This window comes from Arvicanthis niloticus (assembly GCF_011762505.2).
Source record: "Arvicanthis niloticus isolate mArvNil1 chromosome Y unlocalized genomic scaffold, mArvNil1.pat.X SUPER_Y_unloc_1, whole genome shotgun sequence".
Taxonomy (NCBI): domain Eukaryota; kingdom Metazoa; phylum Chordata; class Mammalia; order Rodentia; family Muridae; genus Arvicanthis; species Arvicanthis niloticus.
The window spans coordinates 337,196-364,487 of record NW_023044978.1 but is presented as its reverse complement, the minus strand read 5'-3'; the positions used below and the strand labels follow the sequence as shown (position 1 = coordinate 364,487).

At 34.2% G+C, this 27,292-nt stretch overlaps 1 protein-coding gene across 1 annotated transcript in view; it reads left to right on the top strand.

Moving 5' to 3' along the window:
* Positions 1–27,292, top strand: part of LOC117695963 (ubiquitin carboxyl-terminal hydrolase 9Y) — a 152,662-nt gene that overhangs the window by 57,022 nt on the left and 68,348 nt on the right. Inside the window, exons 16-27 of the mRNA XM_076706136.1 lie at positions 5,889–5,976; positions 7,243–7,585; positions 8,257–8,352; positions 10,278–10,492; positions 14,128–14,368; positions 15,058–15,210; positions 17,425–17,545; positions 20,547–20,677; positions 20,864–21,139; positions 23,523–23,648; positions 23,823–23,948; positions 24,972–25,141. Of these exons, the coding sequence (XP_076562251.1) occupies positions 5,889–5,976; positions 7,243–7,585; positions 8,257–8,352; positions 10,278–10,492; positions 14,128–14,368; positions 15,058–15,210; positions 17,425–17,545; positions 20,547–20,677; positions 20,864–21,139; positions 23,523–23,648; positions 23,823–23,948; positions 24,972–25,141 (2,086 nt within the window). The remainder of the gene's footprint in view (positions 1–5,888; positions 5,977–7,242; positions 7,586–8,256; positions 8,353–10,277; positions 10,493–14,127; positions 14,369–15,057; positions 15,211–17,424; positions 17,546–20,546; positions 20,678–20,863; positions 21,140–23,522; positions 23,649–23,822; positions 23,949–24,971; positions 25,142–27,292) is intronic.

The following is a 27,292-nucleotide window of genomic DNA, read 5'->3' as shown; positions in this document are numbered from 1 at the left end:
ATGTATGGACCTTGAATTCCTGATCTTTCCAAAACTTTTAACATGAAGGGATGTTGAATTTTCAAATGCTTTCTCAGCATCTAGTGAGATGACCATGTGGTTTTTTTCTTTGAGTTTATTTATGTAGTGGATTACATTGATGGATTTCCGAATATTGAAACATCCCTGCATTCCTGGGATAAAGCCTACTTGATCTTGATGGATAATTGTTTTGATGTGTTGTTGGATTCGGTTGAATTTTATTGAGTATTTTTACATCAATATTCATAAGAGAGATTGGTCTGTAGTTCTCTTTCTTTGTTGGGTCTTTCTGTGGTTTAGGTATGAGTGTAATAGTAGCTTCATAGAATGAATTGGGTAGTGTTCCTTCTGTTTCTATTCGATGGAATAGCTTGAAGAGGATTGGTATTAGGTCTTCCTTCAAGGTCTGAAAGAATTCTGCACTGAAACTATCTGGGCCTGGACATTTTTTGGTGGGAAGATTTTTAATGACTGTGTCAATTTCTTTAGGAGTTATGTGACGGTTTAGATGGTTTACCTGCTCCTCCTTTAACTTTGGTACCTGGTATCTGTCTAGAAAATTGTCCATTTCCTCCAGATTTTCCAATTTTGTTGAGTATAGGCCTTTGTAGTAGGAGCTGATGATTTTTTTAATTTCCTCTGTTTCTGTTGTTATGTCTCCCTTTTCAGTTCTGATATTATTAATTTGAATACTGTCTCTGCGCCCTTTGGTTTTTCTGGCTAAGGGTTTGTCTATCTTGTTGATTTTCTCAAAGAACCAGCTCCTGGTTTTGTTGATATTTTGTATAGTTCTTTTTGTTTCGACTTGGTTCATTTCAGCCCTGAGTTTGATTATTTCCTGCCGTCTACTCCTCTTGGGTATATTAGCTTCTTTTTGTTCTAACGCTTTCAAGTTTACTATCAAGTTGTTAATGTATGCTCTTTCCATTTTCTTTTTGTGGGCACTTAGAGCTATGATTTTTCCTCTTAGTACTGCTTTCAGTGAGTCCCACAAGTTTTGATATGATGTGTCCTCATTTTCATTTAATTCTAAAAAGTCTTTAATTTCTTTCTTTATTTCTTCCTTGACCAAGTTATCATTGAGTAGAGCATTGTTCAGTTTCCAAGTGTATGTGGGCTTTTTGTTGTTTTTGTCCATGTCAAAGAGGAGTCATAGTCCATGGTGGTCTGATCGGATATAAAGGATTATTTCAATCCTTTTGTATCTGTTGAGGCCTGTTTTGTGACCCATTATATGGTCTATTTTGGAGAAGGTACCATGAGGTGCTGCTGAGAAGAAGGTATATTCTTTTGTTTTAAGATGAAATGTTCTATAGATGTCAGTTAAGTCCAATTGGTTCATAACTTCTGTTAGTTTTATTGTGTCTCGGTTTAGTTTCTGTTTCCATGATCTGTCCATAGCTGAGAGTGGGGTGTTGAAATCTCCCACTATTATTGTGTAGGGTGCAATGTATGCTTTAAGCTTTAGTAAAGTGTCTTTTATGTATGTGGGTGCCCTTGCATTTGGGGCATAGATGTTGAGAATTGTGAGTTCCTCTTGGTACATTTTTCCTTTGATGAATATGAAGTGTCCTTCTTTATCTTTTCTGATTACTTCTGGTTGAAAAGTGATTTTATTTGATATTAGAGTTGATACTCCAGCTTGTTTCTTGGGACCATTTGCTTGGAAGATTGTTTTCCAACCTTTTACTCTGAGGTAGTGTCTATCTTTTTTACAAAGGTGCGTTTCCTGAATGCAGCAAAATGTTGGGTCCTGCTTACGTATCCAGTCTGATAGTCTATGTCTTTTTATTGGAGAATTGAGTCCATTGATATTAAGAGATATTAAGGAGAAATGGGTGTTGTTTCCTGTTAATTTTTGTTATTGGCAGTGGAGATATGTTTGTGTAGCTACTCTCTTTTACAGTTTTTGGAAGATTACTTTCCTGCTTTTTCTAGGTTGTAGTTTCCCTCCTTGTGTTGGAGTTTTCCATCAATTATCCTTTGAAGTGCTGGATTTGTGTTGAGATACTGTGTAAATTTGGATTTGTCATGGAATATTTTGGTTTCTCCATCAATATTGATTGAGAGTTTTGCTGGGTATAGTAGTCTGGGCTGGCATGTGTGTTCTTTTAGGGTCTGTATGATGTCGGTCCAGGATCTTCTGGCTTTTATGGTCTCTGGTGAGAAGTCTGGTGTAATTCTTATAGGTCTGCCTTTATATGTTACTTTGCCTTTTTCCCTTACTGCTTTTAGTATTTTTTCTTTGTTTTGTACATTTGATGTTTTGACTATTATGTGGCAGGAAGTATTTCTTTTCTGGTCTAAACTATTTGGAGTTCTGTAGGCTTCTTGTATATTTATGGACATCTCTTTCTTTAGGTTAGGGAAGTTTTCCTCTATAATTTTGTTGAGGATATTTACTGGTCCTTTAAGTTGGGAGTCTTCCCCCTCATCTATACCTATTATCCTTAGGTTTGGCCTTTTCATTGTATCTTGGATTTCTTGTATATTTTGGGTTAGTAGCTTTTTGTATTTTGCATTTTCTTTGACAGTTGTGTCAATGTTTTCCATGGTATCTTCTGCACATGAGATTCTCTCTTCCATCTCTTGTATTCTGTTCGTGATACTTGTGTCTATGACTCCTGATCTTTTTTTTTTTAAGTTTTCTATCTCCAGGGTAGTCTCCCTTTGTGATTTCTTTATTGTTTCTACTTCCATTTTTAGATCCTGCATGGTTTTGTTTAATTCCATTTCCCGTTTGGTTTCATTTTCTTGCAATTCCTTAAGGGATTTTTGTGTTTCCTCTTTAAGGGTTTCTATCTGTCTACTATTCTTCTCCTTGAGTTCTTTGAGAGTGTTATTTATGTCTTTCTTAAAGCCCTCTATCATCATCATGAGAAGTGATTTTAATTCTGAATCCTGCTTTTCTGGTGTGATGGGTGTTCAGGGCTTGCTATGATGGGGGAACTGGGTTCTGATGATGTCATTTGGTTTCTGTTGCTTACATTCCTGCACTTGCCTTTTGACATCTGGTTAACTCTAGTGCTTCCTGTACTTGCTGTCTCTGACTGCAGCCTGCCTTTCCATTTATCTAGCTTGTGTCTGATCTCCTAGGGGTCCAGATGTCTCTGTGATCTTTTCCAGCTCTACTGATTACAGTGGTACCTCTAAGATGCCTCAGGATATGATGCCTCCAAGTTAGCAGTCCAGCTAGGTATCTGCTGTTCTGGGTGCAGTGTCTCCTCTAGGATATCTCAGGATATGTTGTCTGACACTCTGAGTTCAGTTGTTCCTCTGTGGCTCTGGGTTGAGTGGACCTTCCAGTATGTCTCAGGCAGAATCCGGGGTCCACACAACAGCAGACCCGGCAGAGGTCTGGTCCAGGCCTCAGATCCGGGAGAGGGGTAGAAGGGGAGTGCTCTACAGTGCATTTTTAATGACTTTTTTTGTAGTGGAGTTAGTAGGTTCTGTGTAGTCATATTGTCTACACTGTTAATATGTGATTTTGTAATGTTTAGTCATCTGGGTTTGAAATGATTGAGATTGAGATTATTCTAGGTGTTGATTCTGGATTTTGTCCTTGCTGGATGGGTCTTCTGCTCCTTTGTTTCTGTTGCCCTTCTGGATCTTAGGAAAGTGTGGTAGCTGTGGGTTGAGGTAGAGAGAGTACTTCTCCAGGTCAGTGAGTGCTACAGAGGGAATAGAGATCGACTAAGGTAAAAAAGGCTGAGAATGGGCCTCAGGAAAGAGATAAGGGGATCCTATCCAGTAGTCATGGTTTCTGGGAAGTTGAAGGTGTAGTGGGAATAGTGGCTCCTGCAAGATGGTTGCAATAAGACAAATAATAATTTGGAGAAATAGGGCTGAAAAACTGAGGGATGTTGGATTATGTGTATAGTTCATGGGAGGAAAGACCTGTAACCTGGTCACTACAGTTTTGAGGGTGAGAATGAAGGAGGAAGTCATAATGAATGAAGTACAGTATGAAAAACTGAATTGCTTGCTTGAGTTACTACCAGTTTGGCCATGGTGTTACTGTTTTTGTGAAAATGAGAGCTCTAATGCAAGTAGAATGTTTTCAGATACTGAGGGATAGAAATGGACTATAAGGTTGGGCTGAAAATATCCACAGGGAGGAGGAAAACTGGATCTACACCTGTCAAGGGAATGGAGATAGGATGTGAGGAGGGAGCCTGTAAGCTGTTTGATACAGAGCTGTAGATGAGGCAAAATAAATTGTAATTGAGGGCAGGAAAATTGCTTACAAAAGCAATCCAAGTGTCTTAATATCATATTCATTTAATCTTAAGATATGAAATGTTCTGAGTCAATTGACTCAACAGTCAAGACTTTATAACCTTGTGGCTTATTTTCTTTAATAAAAACAGTTAAATGGGTGACAGTTTTCCAGTATTTCTCTTTTTTATTTTTTTTTCCAGTATTTCTCTTATTCTCTATAACTTCAAACCTCCTTGATCAATAACCCTCAAGATGACTTCTTCCCAAAAATGTAGCCTGTTTGGAATTTTTCCTGTTGTGTGATTTTATTACTAATGTTTTTGTCGGAAATTTTACATACAGTTTTTAAGGTAGTCTGGCAAAAGTCATATATGCACTTCAGAGTCACATTAATCTTCTCACCCCTGTATTCAGATTCAGATCTTTGTAACATTTCTGTTCACCTCTTTTTATTCTAAAAGTGTCCACAACTTCATTTTTCTGTTCTTTATATTATTTCCATAAGATAGCAACTCTGGTACAGGATCTATACTAAAATTGTCCAGATTGGAATTTTTATTACAGTTCTGAATCTTGGAAGTTATTTCAAATATTATTATTATGATTTTATATTATAGGATAGCATATTTCTAAATTGTAAATAAAGTAATACTTGTTAAAACGAAGATAATATAAAAGTATTTTTTTCAATAATATACTTATCTCAGATTTATTATGATTGGGAAAGGAAGGGTTTGGTTATTTGGATTGTATTTGATTGCATTTTTGAGACAGGGTCTCACTGTATGTAGCTTTGGCTAGCTTAGAGCTCATTTTGTAGACCAGGCTGAACTTGAAATCATAGAGATCAGCCTGCCTCTATCTCCTGAGTGCTGGGATTAAAGACATGTCACCATGCCCACTTTTTAAAAATTTTTCTTTGTGCTAGTTTTTTTTCTTTTAACAAACACAAGAGGTATTAGTATGTATGTGATGTTAGTAAAGGAAATCCAAAGCATTTATTTAATAAAGTATTTCAGACTGTTCTACTTTAAGTTATTAATACTTGTGTTCATAATCATAATAAGAGGAATGTATTTTTAAGATAATTTGATCCATGGTAAATACTCAAAGGCTGGTGACAAAAATAATTATGATAATTTTATAAAATTTAAGGTCATTTTCCCATTCTAATTTTACTGAGCTAGAGAAGTAATACCACCATTTTACACTAAAATATTTCTGTAAGTTGACTTGTTATAGGATAACAAAGTAAAATGTGGTGGGAAGTAGTATACTCACAAGGAAACAAGAGATACACAAAATAATTATTTTTATAATAGTTGGCTAACTAGGCAGACTTGGGCTCATACCTTTATTCTCAGCATTCTGTTGGCTGATCTCTGGTAGTTCAAAGCCAGCCTGGTCTATACATATTGAATTTCCTGCCAACAAGAGCTACAAAGAAAAACCTTCCCTCACAAAACAAAAAAAAAAAAAGAACATAAAAAATGGTATATTATATTTAACTGTACTAAAAAATGTTTTCTATCTTTAGAGAGAGATCCTATGAACTATTACATAATTACCTAATCATGTTATTACTGTAATTATTTTGCTAGCTTCAGCATTGGATGCATGTAATTTACACTATTTTTAATATGCAGATCATGAAGATTATGACCCACAAACTGTAAGACTAGGAAGTAGATACAGTCATGTTCAAGAAGTCCAAGAACGGCTTAATTTCCTCAGGTTTGTTTTGATCAATAGTGCTGGTTCCTTTAATGTACAGAAAATGAGTTATCTACTGGCTTACATAGCAAGATAGTCTCCAAGAAAGTCATTTCCAGAAGTTTATAGATCATTTTGCAGTATAGATATTATCTTTTTGTATGTGGTATAAATAAGAGCATATGTAGAGTCCAGTTGGCACTCATTGTTAGTCTCATCTTTTTGTTAATTTTTGTTTTTCTTAGGATTTTTTACTAAACATGGCTTTTCACATACTCTGGCTAGCTAGCAATTCCTAGAATCTATGTGTTCTCCTACTAATAACATTACAGGCATACATTATTACAACTAACTTTTATGTGGATCCTAATGATTCAGACATAGACCCTGAAGTGTGTACATAGAAAGTGCTTTAACTTACTGAACCTTCTCCCCAACCCAGTCTTAAAATTATTAGTTGAATGTTAGCTTTAAATTTGAGAAATATATAAAAATAAAATTAAATTTAAATTTCAGAATACTGCATATACTTGTGTGAAAAATAGATTTATTGTTTTAAAAATATTTCCTTTGAACTAAAGGTGCAATATAGAGTCATATTTTGGTTAATGTTATTATATACGAAGCAACAGAAAACTGAGTTAAAAATATCAACCCTATAAAGAATCAGATGACTTCCTTTATTGTAGTTAACAATAAGATCTATTCAAAAGAAAAGGAACTAAGAGTTAATACCTTCTGTACATGCACGCTGTGCTAGTTAATTAATTATCATGTATTATTTTTTAATATTGAAACTAAAATGTTCTACTGGGATCATTAAATTTTAAACACATAAGAATAATCATATGAATAAATTTAAATAAATACTTTTGTTTAATATGACTGTAAAAGTTTTCCGTAAATGTAAAGATTTTTAAAGCAGCTTTAAATCATAAAAACTATCAGTTATTTCTAAAACAATTGTGTACTATCTCCACTGTCAAACTATATAAGTTGGTATCTAAATAATAACTTATTTCAAAAGCTGTACATTTTGAATATATGCAAAACTCTTTATGAGTTATGAAGACAGATAAAGTTTCTGGCATTTTGTGGTTGCCTAATATACTCTTTAAATAAAAGAAAAAAATTAGATGTAAGTTCAGATAGGTTATTTTTAACAAATAAATAGTCTTTTGAGATACATTAAAATGAAATACCTAAATGTGTTGGTGTTTCAAAATAATTTATTGGTGAGAACAAAATTATTTTTAATCTAATTAGTTGTTTGTGTTTTTTTTTAAGATTCTTATTGAAGGATGGTCAACTCTGGCTCTGTGCTTCCCAGGCAAAACAAATATGGAACTGTTTAGCAGAGAATGCAGTTTACTTTTGTGATCGAGAAGCCTGTTTTATGTGGTATTCCAAATTAATGGGAGATGAACCTGACTTAGATCCTGATATTAATAAGGAGTTTTTTGAAAGCAATGTGCTTCAACTTGATCCTTCTCTATTAACCGAAAGTGGAATAAAATGTTTTGAAAGATTTTTCAAAACTGTTAATTGTCGAGAAGGGAAACTAATGATAAAAAGAAAAGTCTATATGATGGATGATTTGGACTTAATAGGATTAGACTATCTTTGGAAGGTAAATAAAAAAGTAGAAATACATAATGGCAGAGTATCTGATGTAGTTAAAACTTGAATTTTCTTCTATATATTTATGTAGATTTGATGTATGTCCTAGAAATCAAGCAAATTTGTTGTTTATATTTTTGCTGTTAAATGTCTGACACTGGTGTTTCTTTAGCATTCACTTTAGATTTACCCTTTTCAGAGTTTGTGTATATGTCAGATGATGTCCCTTTACCTGTCATCCTTCATGAAAATTCTCTCATTTTTATATAAGATCTTATGTTTTAATACATTTTAATATCAAAATTAGTGACATAAAAGTGACTATTATTAAAAAGTGTGAATAGCAAAAAAGTATATAAATTGTTTTACTTGTGATGAGTATTAAGTTTCTAAAGAGTAAATATGCTATGTAATGTTAATTTTGCAATTTTGATATTATAATTATTGGAGTCTTTTAGACTTATTGTAGCTTATGTTTCTTTAGAGATTTATTTATTAACTTCTTAAGCAAATTTTAGATATAGTCATACTTTTTAATGATCATTTATTCATCTAAGTTTATATTTTAAATTTTCTTCTGATTAGGAACAATCTACAAATAAACTAAACAAAACATTTCAGCTTATTTGGCAAGTTAAAATATATCTTTAATAGTGTTTATTTTGTTATTTTTAAAATTAGGTTGTGATTCAGAGTAATGACGATATTTCAAGCAGAGCAATAAATCTCCTTAAAGAGATATACACAAGCCTTGGTCCCAGATTACAAGCTAATCAGGTAAAGGTAAAGTACTGAAAAACTCCACTGTTAGGTTAAAATAATATTGTTAGTATATCATCTTAACCTTAAATTTAATTAGAAAAAAATTAATCAGATATTTGTCAGAAATAAGATAAATATTTCCACCATTTTTCATGCTTTTTTGATTTGATGGGTTGCTTTGGTGAGTCAAAGAGTCACATATTATAACTCTGACTGGTCTGGAAATTCATTATGTAGCTTTATCTCACAGATTCAAAGCACTCCTCTTTACTTCTCCTGGGATTACAAGCATATGCCAGATCCTTCAGCCTATTCCTTTTTTAACTGTATTTTTTAATTATTTTTGTGCTTGTTTCTACTTGTGTGTATGTGTATGCTTGCACGTACCTCATTGCAAGTATGGAATTAATTCAGGAATTAATTAATTAAGTCAGGAATTAATTCTATATCCTCATTCAGGGTCCCAAGTATTAAACACAGATCGTTAGACTTGACAGCAACACCTTTACCTACTCCTAGATGCTTGGAATTGTTTTCAGTGGAATTATTGTTATATATTGCTCTGCCAAAATACTACTTGATTTGACATTTGACTCAAAGATCCCTTTTTACTTTTGAGACAGGGTCTCTCTGTATAGACTTGACTGTCTTAGAACTTGCTAATGTAAACCATACTAGCCTGGAATACAAAAGATCCATCCTCTTCCTCCTGAATGTTGAAATAAAGATTCAGGGGGTATTTTATTATTATTATTTAAAGTCATGAGCTTAAGGGCTGGAAGACTTTGACAGGGAGAATGTGAGGTAGAAATAATGTAAACATGATATTCATGTATGAAATTAATAAATGTTAAAGGAAGCTCTCAGTAGGAAAATAGCTAAATATTACCACCAGATTTCTTTATTATTTTTTATTTACATTTCAAATGCTGCCTCCAGATTTCTAAATTTCTAAAAATGCTTTATATATCATGTCTTGAACAAATATAACAACTATATTATGCATGATGTACAGAAGACTTATTGATCAGCACATTGTACTTACATATACACACATCTCAAATTTTGCTACAGTATTTTCTTGGTTACTCTTTCCCCATGGAGGGGGAGGGAAGAGAACTGACTTGATCCTTGCATATGTATATTTTATTTGCTGTAATATGATCTTTCATACAGTGGTTTAAACTTCATTTATCTATCTAATTCCACAGATCATTTTGTAAACTCTTGAGCTTCTTGGGGTCACATAAGTTCTATGTATTTATCAAGTTCCATAAAAATAAATGATGTCAGAATCTGATTGACATGTTTGCACTTAGTGGGGAAATCTGTATCTTTAAATTTATTTACAAGTTTTAGAGACCATTTGTGGAGGTTTGGAAGTTTTTGAATTTGACACTCATATTTTTGAATACAGACAGTGGTGGTAGAGAGGCTTTATTGTTTTTGTAAGTAAAAATACATACAGAAATTATTCAGTTTTTACAAGCAATCAGATGTAGGAAATAATATCATATCTTTGATCAGTACATGCATTTTAGCATCCAATTTTAGTTCTAGAAGACTTCAACTTTCTGTGTTCATAGTCCACATAAGCAAACATTCTTTAGACAGAAACAATTCTGGATCAAAAATTTTGAGATGGGTGGATGGACCTCTGTCTCAACTGGGGGTGGGGGTCACATCTATCTACTGAAGATTCAGTTTTTTCAAAAGATAATATTGAAGAGTTCTTGCTTTGTTTCATATTATAAACTTTTTATTAGAAAACTTGAATTTATTCTTCATAACTATAATTATAGTTGATAATTGCTTTTCTTATTTCTTTTTCTTTTTTCTTTCTGTTTTTGATAATTGCTTTTAACTTAAATTTTTTATAGAATTTTTGTAATATTTGATAGTTTTAGAAGCAACAATTGAATTGTTCTTGACATTTGCAGGTAGTAATTCATGAAGAGTTTATTCAATCTTGCTTTGATCGCTTGAAAGCCTCATATGATACGTTGCGTGATTTGGATGTTGATAAGGACAATATTTTTAGCTGTGCAAGACAAGAAGCCACCCGAATGGTTCGCATATTAACGGTTTTAAGGGAATACATAAGTGAATGTGACAGTGATTATCATGAGGAAAGGATGATTCTACCTATGTCAAGGTTTGTGAAAATTGATCTAATGACTTGCAATTATTTCTTAAACTTATTTACCAAAATGTGAGTACTATTACATTTTAGTGTATTTTATTGTATTTTTAAAAGTGTGAGCTTTGTAATGCAATTATTTTTATTTATAGACTGGTAAAACACTCATCTGTTACTTGGAATTTTTCTTTGGCTTTGTTAGTATTTTCCAAATTTTTGTCACCTCTTCAGTGTGGCATTACTCTATTTTGTAGTTCATTCCTCATCCTTCACCAAGATGTTTTTGAGATATGGTTTCTTTGCTGGTCTTAAATTCTGCAATGTAGTTAAGGCAGTTTATGAATTGAAGATCTTTTTGTTTCAATTTCCAAGTGCAGTGAGTGCAATTGTGTGACCTTCATTTGTAATGTAGATTTTGTGTCAAAATCTGTTCTTTTTTTATCCTTTTAGTAAAAATAGATTCATTTCTTACATAATATATTCTAATTATGCTTTCCTCTGCCTCTACATTCCCAATTCCCTACCTCCCTTCCCATCAGAATCTACTCTATTTCTGTCTCACATTTGAAAGCAAACAGGCTTGTAAGGGATAATAATACAATACAATATGATAAACAAAAACTAACACATGAAAATTGAACAAAACAGAAAGACAATAAAGAGCCCAAGACACAAGAAATAGAATCATGTGTGCCCTTAGGAATGTCACCAAAACATAATATAGTGACAGCCTGGTAGAGACCCATGCATGCCCTGGGCATACTGCTTCAGTCTCCGAGTTCCTAAAAGCTTTGGTCGTGTTGATTTAGCAGATTTTGTTACCCTCGTGTCCTCCATCCCCTCTGGCTCTTATTTCCACCTTCTTTTCCTATGGGTTCCCTGAGCACTGATAGGAGGGATTTGGAGACATTACATTAAGTTCTGATTGTTCCAAAGTCTTCACTCTCTAATGTTTAATGTCTGGTTATTGGTCTCAATCTGATGAGAGAGAAATCTTCTCTAATGATGACTGAGCAAGGAAGACACTCATCTGTGAGTATAGCAGAGTAATTGGTTTTACCCTAGGTCCCTTTGCTATCTTTCCTCTTTAGTTATTGGTCGTCTAAGCCTTGTTTGAGTATGGCTGCTGTCTCAAGGAGTGGGCCTTAAGTCAAATCATATATTGGTTGGTTACTCCCACAAGCATTGTGTCACCATGGCCCTAGCATATCTTGCAGGCAGGATACCATTGTATATCCAAGAGTTTGTGGATATGTTGATGTTTACATGTTATTACCTCCCTGTATGAAAGATTGAAGGCATAGTGGTGAAATCTTTATATATCTAGTACAAACTATATTTCTCCATGTTCAGTAACTTGTGTAGGTGTTGTCTTCAGCAGTGTGTGCTTACTCTCAGTTTATGAAAAGCAAACTTGGTATCAGGGTAAGTTTTTTGTAGGGTTCACATGGGTCTCTTTTGACCAACAACTCAATTAGATGAAACCCAGTCTCATTGCTGGAAACTTCACCTGATGACAAGAGATGGCATGTTAGGTCTCTCTGCCTCCACCATTATTTGGTAATTTGGTTTATATCATATATATATATATTCAGAAGCTTTACTGTATAATGTTTTCATACTACTGCTAAAATATTTCTTAATTTTAGCTGTCTCTCCCTGTATTCCCTCCCTTGTTTACCTTTTTCATCCCTACTAGACCTTCCCAATCTAGCTCTGCCCTGAACCATGCATAATCATCTATTCTATTTTCCCTGTCCTGAAAAGACCAACTCCCTTACTCTGTATCAGAACCCCCTGCAGTTCTATGAATTGTAGCTTGGATATCATTGACTTAAAAAGTAATACCCACATAGAAGTGAATAAAAACAATTATTTGTCATTCTGAATCTAGAATTTTTTCCCAGTTTCATTTATTTACCTGCATATTTCATGATGTCATTTTTAATAACTGAGTAATATTCCATAGTGTAAATAAATATACTACATTTTATATCTTCAAATGAGGGTCATTTAGGTAGTTTTTAATTCTGACTAGTATGAATTGATCAGCAGTAAGCATGGTTGAACAAGTGTTTTTGTGTTAAGTTGAAGAGTCTTTTGGGTATGTGCCTAAGAGAAGCATAGTTAGATAGATAGATTTATCCTTCCCCCCTTTCTGAGAAACAACCATACTGATTTCTATGGAAATAGAAATGGCTGTTTGCCATTATGTGTCCCTTACTCCAAATCCTTGAGAGCATAACTGTCACTTGTATTATTGAACTTAGCCATTCTGATAGGTACAAGATTAAGAATATTAATCATTTCTTTAAGTGTTTTTCTGCTATTTGAATTTTCTTTATTGGGAAGTCTGTTTCCTGATACACAAGTTTGTTTTTAGTTTTTTATATATTTTGATATTTTTCCTCTACTGGATGTATAATTGGTAAAAAATATTTTTCTATTCTGTAGGCTGCTACTTCATACAAATGATGTTGTCCTTTGCCATGCAGAAACCTCTCGGTTTCATAAGGTCCAGTTTATTAATTGTTGAACTTAGTGCCTTGTAATGGTGGTCTCTTCAGAAAGTCTTCTGTGCCAACAGGTTCAAGGCTATTTCCCATTTTCTCTTTTATCACTGTGTCTGACTTTATGTTGCGGTCTTGGATCCATTTATAAATGAGTTTATACAGTGATAAGTATATAAGTGATCCAATTTTAGCAGCACCATTATTTGAAGGTTGTTGAAGACCAGTGTGTTCAGCAATCCAAGGAAGGGTTTAACTGGCCTTGCTGTCTCTGACTGCAGTCTGTCCCTCCAGTGAGCCTGGTTATTATGTTGGGCCCCTTAAATCAGGTTGTCTCTGAGTTTGGGAGGGGGTCTGGATCACCTGATCTGTGAGCCTGGCTGTGGCAGGACTCCTGGGACTCAGGCTGACTCTTTGTGTGGTTGGGGTAGGAGGTGCTGGAGCAAAAGATCTGCTCCCAGATGCTCTTTGTGTACTGAAAGGAAAATATGTCTCCAGCAGGATGAGAGGACCTGTGTCCCCTGGGAACCCTTGGTGGGGACTGTCCCAGTTAGGCCAGGTATTTGGACAGGTGTGGCAGGGAACTCACCTGTGAGCCTGGTGATGTTAGAACTCCTGGGGGCTCAAGCTGTCTCTGGGTGTGAGCATGGTGTGGGGGCTAGAGCACATGATCTGCTTCCAAGTACAGTTTGTGACCAAAAGGACTGAAAGTTTAATCTTAAAAGTGTTTATTTAGCTTTAAGTGATTGTCATATTTTGATAATTATAAACTATATATTACTTCTGCATTAAATACTTTCAATTGTCATATATTCATAAATTAAGAAATTAGTAGTAATCTAGTTGCCATTTCTAATTTTGACAAATTTGTAGCACACAAATATAATATTCCATTGTCTTAGTAAATTAAGCTTATTGAAGTTTTGTGTTTATGCTGCCTTTCTATTAGGAAACATTTGTTCTTAGCTAATGGAAGTAAAGTAGGATTATTATTTTGTAATTCAAGAGTCATAATATTTTAAGTTAGCCACTGTATTTTAAATAACAAACAAATTCATATCATTATATCCTTTACAAGTTGTTAAATATTACTGGGCTTCTTTTTTGAGTTTTATAATACAATGTTTTTCCTCCCCTCAGAGCATGTCGTGGGAAACACTTGTCTCTTACAGTTCGATTTACAAACCAGGGCAAAGAAGTTGATGATTTGGACATATTGTCTCATACGAATGCTACCATTGGTTCTGTGCGACGCTGCATTCTCAATCGTATTAATGCCAGTGTAGCCCATACAAAAATTGAACTGTTTATAGGTGGAGAGTTGATAGATTCTGGAGATGACAGAAAGTTAGTTGAACAGTTAAATTTGAAAGATAAATCAGTAAGTAAATATAATTTTCGAATACTCTCCCAAATTGTGTTTATACCTTTACTATTAGTCAGGTTTCTTGAGCATTATTTAATATGTGCATGTTTTATGTTGATAGCTGGATTATAACTAATGAGGAAGATGTGTGGCAATGCATATTTTAATTCCAGCACTTAGTGGCTGCCTACTTATATATGAATTTACAGGCCTGCCAGATCTACAGATTAAGACTGTTTCCTAAAAAATAAATTTATTAAATATAAAAAGGTAGATATCATGGGATTTTAGGTAAAGAAAATCTATATTCTCTCTGTTACATACATGTTTTAGATATATGAAAATAATTTCATACCTACTGAACATTTACAGATGATTTTATAGTCTCTGAAATAATACATTTATAAATAAATATTTATATACAATTTTCATTGTATTATATTATATCTAAGTAATGTAAAAATACAAAAAGCATATTTATATAGATTCTTTGCAAATGGTATACTGATGATGGATGACTTTAGGATCTATGGAATTTAATATCCAACAGAGTATTCTGCAGACATTGTAAAAATGGATTGTTATAAATTGTTATACTAATTTTTAAATGTGCTTCTAAAAACAAACTTGAGAATAGCCTTTTGGTATCCTTTGGTTCTTTGTTTTCTAAACATCTTTCATGCTCATTTTGTCATCATTTTCAGCTAATTACAGCTACATTTATACAAATAAATTCCAACATGCCTTCAAGTCCTGATAGCTCATCTGATTCATCAGCTGGGTCTCCTGGAACCCACTGTCATAATAACTACAGAGATGTTTCCAATTCAGAAATGGAAAAATGTTTACCTGGAGTGGTGAGTAATTACTATCTACAAGGAATTACCTTCTCATTTAGTAATATGAGGAGATTATGTAGAATGTTCCTGTTTCTGAGTTTAAAGTTTTACCTATAGATTAAAACACCAAATAATTGAAGTTAGTAACTTTTAATTGGATTCTGGAAATGGTACAATTTATAAGTCACATAGAATGAATGATTATAACCTGCATTCACATGAATCCATACATACATACATTATATCAAAAGAAATGACTCCTACCTTTAATTCAATTAGCCTTTTTATCCTTATAAATATTTCTGAAATTTTTCTAACAACTTGAGTGTCAAGTTTGGATTCCTATTACAAATATAAATTTGACTCCTAAGTTAGTGTCTTTGGTATGTTTTCATTTCCATGGTTATTATACCCATACAAAAGAATGGGGAATACAAAGTACTTTACAAAAGAATGAGGAAAGAGTTCATTTGTGACTTACAGCTCAGAGGTTTAAAGTCTATGACCATGTAGTGGTAAGCATGATGCTGCTGCACACATCTTGAGATCCAGCCACAAATCACAAAAGAGCTAACTGGGAATGAGTGGTGGTTTGAAACCTCAATACTGATCCTCAGTGACACACTTCTTACTAAATATCATACCTCTTAATTTTCCCAAACAGTTCCACCAACTGGAAATCAAGTATTCAAGTCAGTGAGCCTATAGGAGATATTCTCATTCAAACCATCACAGTGATTTGTCCTTCACATTTGAGTGCCATATGAAATTGTAATTTACAAAATAATGGATTGACACAGAAAATTACTCTAATTGAGAAAACAGTAAATGATATTTAAATTTTGTATTGTAAAGAATCAGTGGATTCTGGCTAAGCATTGCAGCACATATTGTTTGGTTTTTAGTTTGTTTATTTTGTTTTTCATTGGAAATTTTATTTGTGTTTCAAATGCTATCCCCTTTCATAGTTCCTGCCCCAGAAACCCCCTATTCTATCACCCCTCCCCCTGCTTCTATGGGTTTCCTCTCCTACCCCCCCCCAATCCCACTTCTCCACCCTGCCATTCCCCTATGCTGGGGCATCAAGCCTTCACAGGACCAAGGGCCTCCCCTCCCATTGATGCCAGAAAAGGCCATCCGCTTGCTACATAAGTGGGAGCTATGGACCCACCCATATGTACTCCTTGGTTGGTGGTTTAGTCCCTGGGAGCTCTTCTTGGTGATTTGGTTGGTTGATATTGGTGTCCTTCCCAGTGATTGGCTGAACATCCACATCTGTCTTGGTCAGGCTCTGGCAGAGCCTCTCAGGTGACAGTTACATCAGGCTCCTGTCAGCAAGCACTTGGCATCAACAATAGTGCCTGTGTTTGGTGGCTGCATATGGAATGGATCCGTACGTGGATCAGTCTCTGGATGGCCTTTCCTTCAGTCTCTGCTCCACTCTTTGTCCCTTAGACAGGAGTAATTACGGATTAATATTTTTGAGATGGGTGCACCACATACTATTAATCCCATCACTGTGGAGGAAAAAATAGATTCTTTTGAATTTGAGACCAGACTAGTCAAGATAGCAAGCATTGGTCCAACAACAGCTACCTATTTTTTTTTAAAGAAATGGATAAAGAAAATGAAAAAATAAAGGAGATAATCAAATTGAAAAAATATTTCTCCAAAGGAGTCTCACTGGGGGAAGCAAACTACTCTTAAGGCCAGCATTAGATGGCCAACATAAAACAAACCCAGTATCATCTATGAAGCTTTTTTATTTTATAATGTCCACTCAGGGCTTTTTCTTTCTCTGTTTTCTTCCTTCTTTTTTTAACCCTGCAGATCCTTTGTTTTATTGCTTCTAGTTTTGTGTTTTTATTGGATTTCTGAGCATGTGAATGAGAGGGTTTCTGTATCTTTTTATTGTGCCTTTCCTTGGACTCTTTTTCTTCTGTTTGTTTTGTTTTGTTCAATATATTTTTGTTTCATTACATTTTGTTAGTATTTCTTAGATTTGAATAAAGGAAGTTGGGGAAGAGCTGGGATAATAGAGGGGAGAATGTAGTCAGGATATATTATATGAAAAAAGTTATTAAAAATTTAGAGAGGGAGATCATTTCAAAAAATAACTTAATGGGTACAAAGAAAAGTTTTAAGGTCATTTTTTGGTTAAATTTTTCTTAATAAAAACCTATCCAGTGTTTAATTTAATCAGCTATAAATTTTATTTGTTCCATTTTTTAGATAATGTCACTGCAGCCCAGATACATATCTTTCCTTTGGCAAGTTGCAGACTTAGGTAGCATGTTAACTATGCCAACTCTTAGAGATGGAGCAAGAATACTTATGAAACTTATGCCACCAGGTAAATACAGTAAATGGTCTATCCAGTCATGTTTCCTACTTGCAATTAAGAATGCTAATAAGTATCTCACAGATACAAAGGAGAATATTAACATACTGTATTCATAAACTAATCATAATCTGTACTGTATGATGTAATTTCTTCTTTCTGTGTAATTTCTCATGAACATTTTTCATTGGTTAGAAAAATAATTGGTAATACTGTTCCTTTTTAGAAACTTTGAAAAAACTTTTATCACAATTTTGGAAGTCAGGACTGTTCATAGACCTAAAATGAAGGACATTCTTCTATTAACTTCCATTATTATTTCAATAAAATAATACTTTCAACTTTTAGCACTTATTCTTACATATACTGCTGCTGTCTTAACTTTCTAAGCAGTATTGGGTGTGGTTATACTCCTTAAGTTGGAGTTTTCCTTCTGGTATTCTTTAAAAGGTTAAATTAATAGAAAGATACTGCTTAAATTGGATTTTATTATAGAAAATCTTGGTTTCTCTATCTATTGTAATTGAAACTTTTGCTGGATATAGATAGCAGTCTGGGCTGACATCTTTGGTGTCTTAGAGATTGTAAGACTTCTGCCCTTCTGGTGTTTAAAGACTGTTGAAAAGTGTGGTATGATTCTAATAGGTCTGACTTTATATGTTATTTGGCCTTTTTTCATTGCAGCTTTTAATATTCTTTCTTTGAACATTTAGTGGTGTTATTATTATGTGACAGAAGAATTTAATTTTTTGGTCCAATCTGTTTGGTGTTCTGTAAGCCTCTTATACATTTATAGGCATCTCTTTAGGTTAGGGAAATTTTCTTCTATGATCTTGTTGAAGATATCTCTGGCCTTTGAGTCTTCTCCCTCTTCCATTTCTATGAGTCTTAATTTTCTTAATGTTTTCTTAGTGTCCCAAATTTCCTGGATGTTTTATGTTAGAAACTTTTTTAGCTTTAGTATTTTCTTTGACAGATGTATCAGTTTTTTCTATGGTATCTTCTGTCCCTGAGATTTTCTCTTCCCTCTTTTCTATTTTGTTGATGTTGCTTGTATCTATAGTTCCTGTTCTCATTCTTAGGCTTTTCATCTCCAGACTGCCTCTTTAAAGTCCTGTATCAGCTTCGTAAGACTAGATTCAGGGTCATTTTCTTGTGATTCAGGTTGGTAAGGATATTCAGAGCTTCCTGAATTGTACAATTCTGTATTCTGATAGTGCCATATTGTCCTGGTTTTTGTTGAATGTGTTCTTATCTTGGCCTTTATCCATCTGGTTGTCCATAGTGTTGGCTGGCCTAGTAGTACATGATGGGAGCAAGCCTCTGCGGCTTCAGGTAGGTAGAGCTTGTTGTGCTTGATGGCAGTAGGCTTTTTTTTTTTTTTTTTTTTCCGAGACAGGGTTTCTCAGTGTAGCCCTGGCTGTCCTGGAACTCACTCTGTAGACCAGGCTGGCCTCAAACTCAGAAATCCGCCTGCCTCTGCCTCCCAAGTGCTGGGATTAAAGGCATGTGTCACCACTGCCCGGCAGCAGTAGGCTTTCTTGGTCTCAGGCAAAGCTGGTAGGCCCTGATGATTTCAGGCTGCTGGTTATACTGGGTTGGGGGCAGGCCTCCAGAGATGCAGATAGAGCAACCTGATCTGTACTGGATGCAGGCCACTTTGCCCTGGGCAACAGCAGGCCTCCAGAGAAGTAGGGGGAGTTGTAGCTTGGGCAATGCAATGCAGAGTGACCAGGGTAGAGATACTGCTACTGAATTTACCCAGCCAGAGAGGTTGGCAGACAGGGAATTGAGGCAGGGGTCTCACCTGGTAACCTCTGATGGCTGCAGGTGTTTGAGATTATGGTTAGAGTTGTGGACTGGAAGATGGAGCCCAGACAGCGATAGGGGAGAGATTGCTACGTCATTCATCTACTAAAAGAAACATGTTGTTTCTACATTTATTATTTTTATTACATTTATTTTGTCTTTACCATGTGTGCACTTGGAGGTTCAAGATAGCTTTCAGGAATCTATTCTCTCCTTCTACCATGTGATTTATAGAAAATGAGCTCTGATCATCAGCCTTAGTGCCAAGCAAATTTGCCCACCAATCCATCTTCCATACCCACTTTTCATCTTTAACATTATAAATAATAATGTTACTATTTGTTTATAATTCAGTGTCGACTTAGTTAAGAATTTTCTGGAATATTCAATAACTCAGTATTTAACTTCTTGAAGAAAATCCTTGGACAAATATTTCCAAAATTGTTGCACCATTTTAGATTCCCAATATTAAAATATACAGGTTCTCCTCTATTTACATCTTCACCAATATCTTTTAGAATCTTTTTAGATTTTTTTCAATTTTGGTTGTCCTTATGATAATATAGGTAGTTTCAATTGCTTTTCTTTGATAGCTAATGATGTTTACTTATTTTAACTCTATTAATTTGTGTCTCATCTTTGGAGAAATCCTCATTTATTGATTTTAATTGAATTATTTTTTTTCTTGTAATTATTGAATTTTAAGAAAATGAAGTTGCTGTTTGTTTTAAAAAGAGGAAATTTCTTTAGTACTAGTTTGTTTCTGTCAGTAGTGGATGATAAAGAATAGATTGAAATTTTATGGATAAAAACTGTTTTTGTCCTAATTTTTTGATATGACATTTGATTTTATAGCTCATATTAGCAATCATTCCTGATAATTTAAGACCATACTGGATATAATATCAAATATACCAAGACTGGAAAGATGGATCAGCAGTAAAGAGTGCTGGTTGCTCTTGCAGAGGACCTGGGTTCAGTACTGAACACATTCAGTGGCTCATGGTATCTGTAACTAGTTTCTAGCCAAATGATAAATGATGTCCTCTTCCAGATTTCCAGAACACCAAGCATAATGTAGCATATAAATTCTTACAAACAAACATACACATAATATAAAACCTAAAAAATGATTTTGTATTACTGCCCAACATAAATATCAAGAATATATGAATTGTATTTTTTGTGACTTTTTATTTTACAGATACCACAACTATAGAAAGATTAAGAGCTGTATGTTCAGACCATTTAAATCTTGGAGAAAGACGACTTGGTCAATCTCTTCACTCACTTTTCTTTGGTTCTTCCGCCTCCCAAGTACTATATTTAACAGAGGTTTGTTTTTCTTTGCAAAAAAAAATTTTATAGAATACTGTAAAAGAGGCTGCTTAAGATTATGAAGCAAAAATTTTAATTAACAACAAATCAGAGAAAATAAATGTTCCTAAATGTATTTGTGTGTGTATGTATAAAACTTTTAATGCTCTTTTTTTCTCCCTTCCCATCTCTCCTCACCTGTAGGTAGTTTACATCTTGTTAATGCCTGCTGGTGCACCTCTGGATATTTCCTCTGACTTTAAGTATCACTTCTTGAAAAGTGGTGGCTTACCCCTTGTACTAAGTATGCTGATACAAAATAACTTCTTACCAAATACAGATGTTGAAACTCGTAGAGATGCTTACCTCAGTGCCCTTAAAATAGCCAAACTGTTGTTAACTGCTATTGGCTATGGCCATGTCCAAGCTGTAGCAGAAGCTTGTCAACCCATTGCAGATGGTACAGATCCTAAAACACCGGTAATAAATTTTAAGAAATATTTTGTAATTTACTCTTAATCCATAATTTTTAGAGATAAATTCAATGACTATCATATTTTCATCTATTTAGTTCTTTACACTGAAAGTTCATATTTGACTATATTAATATAAGATGTTATTTTTTTCTATTTCTGTACTTTTCTATTTTTAATTAATTGAAGTTTCATGTAATCCTAAAAATGAGTCTTACTAAATCATAGCATGTATATATTCATACATGTATATACACACTTATATATACACACACATATAAATGTTCTGAAATGCTTTCAGTTAAATGTCACATATGCTTTTCTTATCAGCAATTCTTCACTGTGACCGCTGATATTTACCACCAACAGTTTATAACATTTTTGATCTGCTGTTAAAGTTTAACTCAATTCTAAGTAAATTTGAGTTAATTTATTTACATTGAAAATTACTAATGTCTATATTGTTGTTTGGAAATAGTGTAGCCAACCTTTTTAATCATGCTTTAAAATATTTCTAGATATGTAAAATGATAATCAGAAGCTTGACTAATAACTATGTGTTTACCATTTTAAATTTTAAAATTCACTTTTAAATTTATTTGAATATTAAAGCATGCCATTTTATTTAAAATAAGACAAATAAAATGTAATTGCTGTGGTGCACTTCAGAATAATAATTCTAGGACTGTATCAACAAAATTAATGGATAATTCAGATAATGGATAATAACAAGTTTATCTTACTGATAATTCCTGAACCTAACTAAGGTAATACATGTCTATTCTTTCATGTGATTTTGAGTATTTTGAAACATTTTTCAAAAGTAAAAACAATGTGATTTATACACATAAATATAAAATAAACATTTGTAAAGCTTTTCCCCATTTTAAGTATGTTTTTGGCTGATTGGTAAGTTTTTGTACATCAGTCAACATGCTTATCTTATTTAGACATTCAGAAAGTCACATTAATTAGAAGTTTCTATTTTCTGATGTAGTAGAAATGAGCTAAGATTTTTCAATGAACTGTAGTAGCTCTCAAGATATACTTTGAAATCTGTATCAACAGATCCTCACAGATAGGCTGAAGGATAAAAACTGTTACAGTATATGTAGCATATTTTAAGTTTCTCTTGTTAGAAAAACTGGGAGTATTAGACTTGTGTCTTTGTTTTGCCCACTTTATACTTTACTTGTATACAAACTCTAAATTTCTTTAAGACAACTATATTAAAAATCTTACCAAGTGTAATAATGTAGTCCTACAATGACAACATTTGGAAAGTCCAGGCAGGACAATTACAAGTTCAAAACCACATTCTGCTATAATATGAATTGAAAGGCCAGTCTGGTACAGAGAGTAAGAGCCTGTCTGTAAAAAAAAAAAAAAAAAGACAAAAATAGCAAGCAGTATGACATTTTAGGAATTTTATAATGAAACTAAAATATAAAAGATAATACATTAACTAGAAGAAACTGCTGTTCTGTTATTACAAGAGTGCACATAATAAAAGTAGTGTTGAATACAAGAAACATTTTAAAGATAAAATCATGAGTTACAAGAATGCACATTTCAAGAAGTGAAAGATACTTTGAGTGTGTGTATATGTAAAAGTGCACGTCTATGGTCATGTTTACATGTGTGCACATCTATATATATGTGTAATGTGTTCATATATGTGTGTGTGAGTATATGCGCATGTACACAAGTACATATAAGTGTCTGTATATTTTTGTACATATACACATACCTGTGTGTACATGTGGAGACAAATTGTTGACATTGGTTATCTTCCTCAAGTACTTAAATACTGAGATGTAGTCTCTCATTTGAACCCAGTGTGTGCCAATTTAGCTAGTGTTCCTGGCTGCTTTCTGAAGGTCCCCTGCTTTATTCTGTGTACTGTAATTATGTGTATGCTACTATATATACACCATTTAGATAATTCCTAGATATTTAAACTAAGAACCTCATGATTTTTCAGCAGACAAATAATACTGAACAATGTCCTTGGCCCTGAAGGTCTTTATCTGTTACTTCCAGCCTTTTCAGAAGATATAATTATTTGTTGAAAGCATAGGCATTGGAGAGTAATCACCCCAGAAATATGTAAAAATGTTAGTACAGAGTTGTAGTTTTTTTCAATCTTGCCACAGAAAGTGAACTGAAATGTAGAAACGATATATTAATTTCATTGATATTTGAAATCTGTAGAGGGTTATAGTTAAAATGACAGACAACTAAGAAAAGAAATGTAAAATATTAACAGATTTAGATGCTTTTATTTAAGTCGCCTTAAATTTTAGCGAGAGTAGAACTCTTGAGAAATGATTTGAGTGGTTGATTCTGGAATTTTATGTACAGGTTTTTAAATCATTGTTTTCCTTCAGATTAACCAGGTTACTCATGATAAAGCTGTAGTGCTCCAAAATGCCCTTCAGAGCATTCCGAATCCTTCTTCTGAGTGCATGCTTAGAAATGTATCAGTTCGTCTTGCTCAACAAATATCAGGCTTGGTTAGTATCAAACTTTGAAATTGCTGGGATTCTGGAGGACTTATTCATAAAGAAAACTTATTAATAAAGGCTACTTGTTCATAAAGAAAACTAACAACTTAAGAAAAAGAAAAATATTTCATTTGATTATTTTATGGTTGTGTTCAACATATTGAGTTATCCATTTTCTTGCAGGCCTCGAGATATATCCCTGATAGTTGTGTTATTAGAGCTATACAAAAAATTATCTGGGCATCAGGATGTGGATCATTAGAACTAATATTTAGTTCAAATGAAGATATCACAGAAACCTACAAAATGGTAAGAATAATAACAATGTTTTTTAAGAAATGCTTCATAATTTTACTTCAAGTTGAATCTCTGTGTACTGTATTTGAAACCAAGTCACTTGTCTTTTTTTAAGTAACTAATACGTATATAAATGAAAATAATTTCATTTTGAAAGTGAAGATTAAGAAAGTGAAGTAAATACCAGAGGCATTTATGATGATAATTTTTTCTAATTTTTCCTCATACAGCATTTAGATACTGTTTTAATTGGTTCTTTTAGTATAGAAGTAAGAAGAGTATCGTCATTTCCATGTTATATCAAGACCTATAAGCAACAAATTAGCCCCTTATTAAATAAGTAGCTTCTGCAAAGGGATTGACTTTTTTTGCCTGGTTGGTTTGTTGGTTGATTGGTTATGATTTTGTTTTGTTTTCTAGAGACAGGGTTTCTCTGTGTAGCCCTAGTGGCTGTCCTGGAATCACTCTGTAGTTCATGCTCAGACTCAGACATCTACCTGCCTCCTGAGTGCTGAGTTTAGAGACATGTGCCACTACCTTCCAGCTGCATTGGGATTGTTAGCTCTTATTATAATTACCTGCAAGATATGTACTTCAGATAAATTAAAATAAATAATATTTTTTAAGAAATCCAAATATTGTTGTATTGAATACATTTTGATGGGAATAGCAAATTAAAAATGCTTAGCTACATATTTTAGGATTCATGAGTGTCTATTGGTGTCAAAAAATTGTAAGATGATTACTTTTTTGACTAAAAATGGCATTTTGTGTAGGCTGTGGGAACATTAAAGTTGCTCTGTAAGGAATTATAATAACACAAATATAAATTACTTCCTACTTTGAAAAAAAGAAAGTAGATGACTAATTACACTTCTTTAATTTTATTAACCATACTAGTATTTCAGTAAAAACAAGTGAGTAGAAAAGGACATATGTACATCAGACAGAAGATAACTTTAAATACTAATTGAAACTTTGAACATCTTTTATAAGTGAATCTCTAATAATTTGTTGATGGCTATAATTTTACAGACCACCAGTACAAGGAGGAATCTAGAAGTTAAAGATGAACAGGTTTGCTGTGAAGCCCTGGAAGTGATGGCATTATGTTTTGCTTTAATTCCAACTGCTTTGGATTCAGTCAGTCAAGAAAAGGCCTGGCAGTCATTTGTCATTGACTTACTATTGTACTGTCCTAGCAAGTAAGTGGCTTGGATTTTTTTTAATTAATTATTTGGGAATTTCACAGAATGCACCCTGGTTAATTACACCCCTCTGGTGTTCACCCCACCTGCCCTTCAGAACTTCCCACTAAAAAGGAAAAGAAAATGCAAGTTAACTTATGGTAGATATATACTCATTATGGCATTGCCAGATTATCAGTGGCCAGCCCCTTACAAAATAACTGAATCCTTTTCTGCCCTAACCAACACCAGTAGCCACTTATTATGAAGTACTAAACCAAGTAAGTGTTTTGATTTTTTATTGGTTATTTTATTTATTTAATTTCAAATGTTATCTCTCTTCACTCTGCTTCTATGAAGGAGCTCACCCACCCACCCATCCATTCCTGCTTCACTGCCCTAGTATTACGCTAGTTGGGGTATCAAGTCTCCATTGAACCAAGAGCCTCCCCTCCCATTTGTGCCATATGAACCCATCCTCTGCTATATATGCACGTGGGATAAGATCTGTACTATTTGATTGGTGTTTAGTCCCTGGAAAGCTCTGAAGAGTTTTTTTTTAATTATTTATTTACATTTCAGATTTTATCCCCTTACCCCACTTCCCCCCACCACCCAGAAACCTCCTATTCCATCTCCCATCCTCATGCTTCTATGGGGCTGTGCCCCCACCTACACCCCTAACTCGTACCTCCCCACCCTCACATTCCCCCTACTTGGTGTTCAGTCTTCATGGGACCAAGAATCTCCTCTCCCACCTATGCCCAACAAGGCCATCCTCCCCTACATATATAGCTGGAGTCATGGGCCCCTCCCTATGTGCTCCCAGGCTGGTGGTTTAGACCCTGGGGAGCTCTGGTTGGTTGGTATTGTTGCTCTCCTCATGGGGCCACAAACCCTTTCTGCTCCTTTAGTCTTCTCTCTAACCTCTCCATTGGGAAATGCTTGATCAGATCAATGGTTAGCTGTGAGCATCTTCCTCTGAATATGTCAGACTCTGGCTGACCTCTAGGGAGACAGCTATATCAGGTTCTTGTCAGCATGCACTTCCTGACATCCACATCAGTGTCTAGTGTAGGTGATTTAGGTGTCTTCAGATGGCCTGTCCATCTGTTTCTGTCCCAGGTTTTGTTTCCATATTTGCTCCCTTGAGTATTTTTGTTACTCCTTCTAAGTAGGACTGAGGCATCCACACTTTCTCTTCCTTCTTCATGAGGTTCATGTGGTCTGTGAGTTGAGTCGTTGCTATTCCAAGCTTTTGGGCTAACATACACTTGTCAGTGAATAAATACCATGTGTGTTCTTTTGTGATTGGGTTACCTCACTCAGGATGATAATTTCTAGTTCCATCCATTCACCTAAGAATTTCTTAAATTCATTATTTTTTCATTTTTTTATTTTATATTTTATTTACTTTTCAGATTCCATCCACTTTCCCCATTTCCCCTCCCTAGAAAACTCCTATTTCATGCTCCCTTTTCCTTTTTGCTTTTATACAATTTTTTAAGTGTTAGTCATGGCTTTATAAGTTTGGTAATGCTCAATCAGAAGTGTAACCCAATACCCAACCTAGATACATAAACTGTCTTTGACTGGTGGAGACACGTGGACATCTGCCTCCATGTCTTCCCCCTCTTTCTCTCTCTTTCTCTCTCTCATCACCTTGCTTCTCCTCTCCTTCATCTTCTCCTCTCCCTACTCCATCTCTTCCTCTCGGTATTTCTTTCCCCTTAGCTCCTCTTACATACCACCCTTCCTGTTAAAATAAAACTTTTCTCTCAAAATACAATTGGAACATAATTATTCCTATTTGTACCAGTGAGGTACAAGATAATCCTAATACCCAGTCCATCATTTTGTTGACTAACCAGAACCTCTGTTGTCTCTCCTAACTAAAACACTTAGTTTTGAACCTGTTTTTTTTTCTTGGCTTAGAATGAATAGCAGCTGAAAACCTTCCACTCAGATCTTTTCTCTCAAAGTAAATAGCCAGGATTGGCTATGAGACTATAGGTCTTCAGCCCCATCAGAAATCTAGAATGACTGAGTTAACTGAAATTATGGGAAGCACAAAGCATAGCTTCTAAAACTTAGCCAATTTATAGAGACTGCTGAACACCTGGACAGCCCCTATACTACAGAACATTGGAGCATCAAATCTTCAGCCTT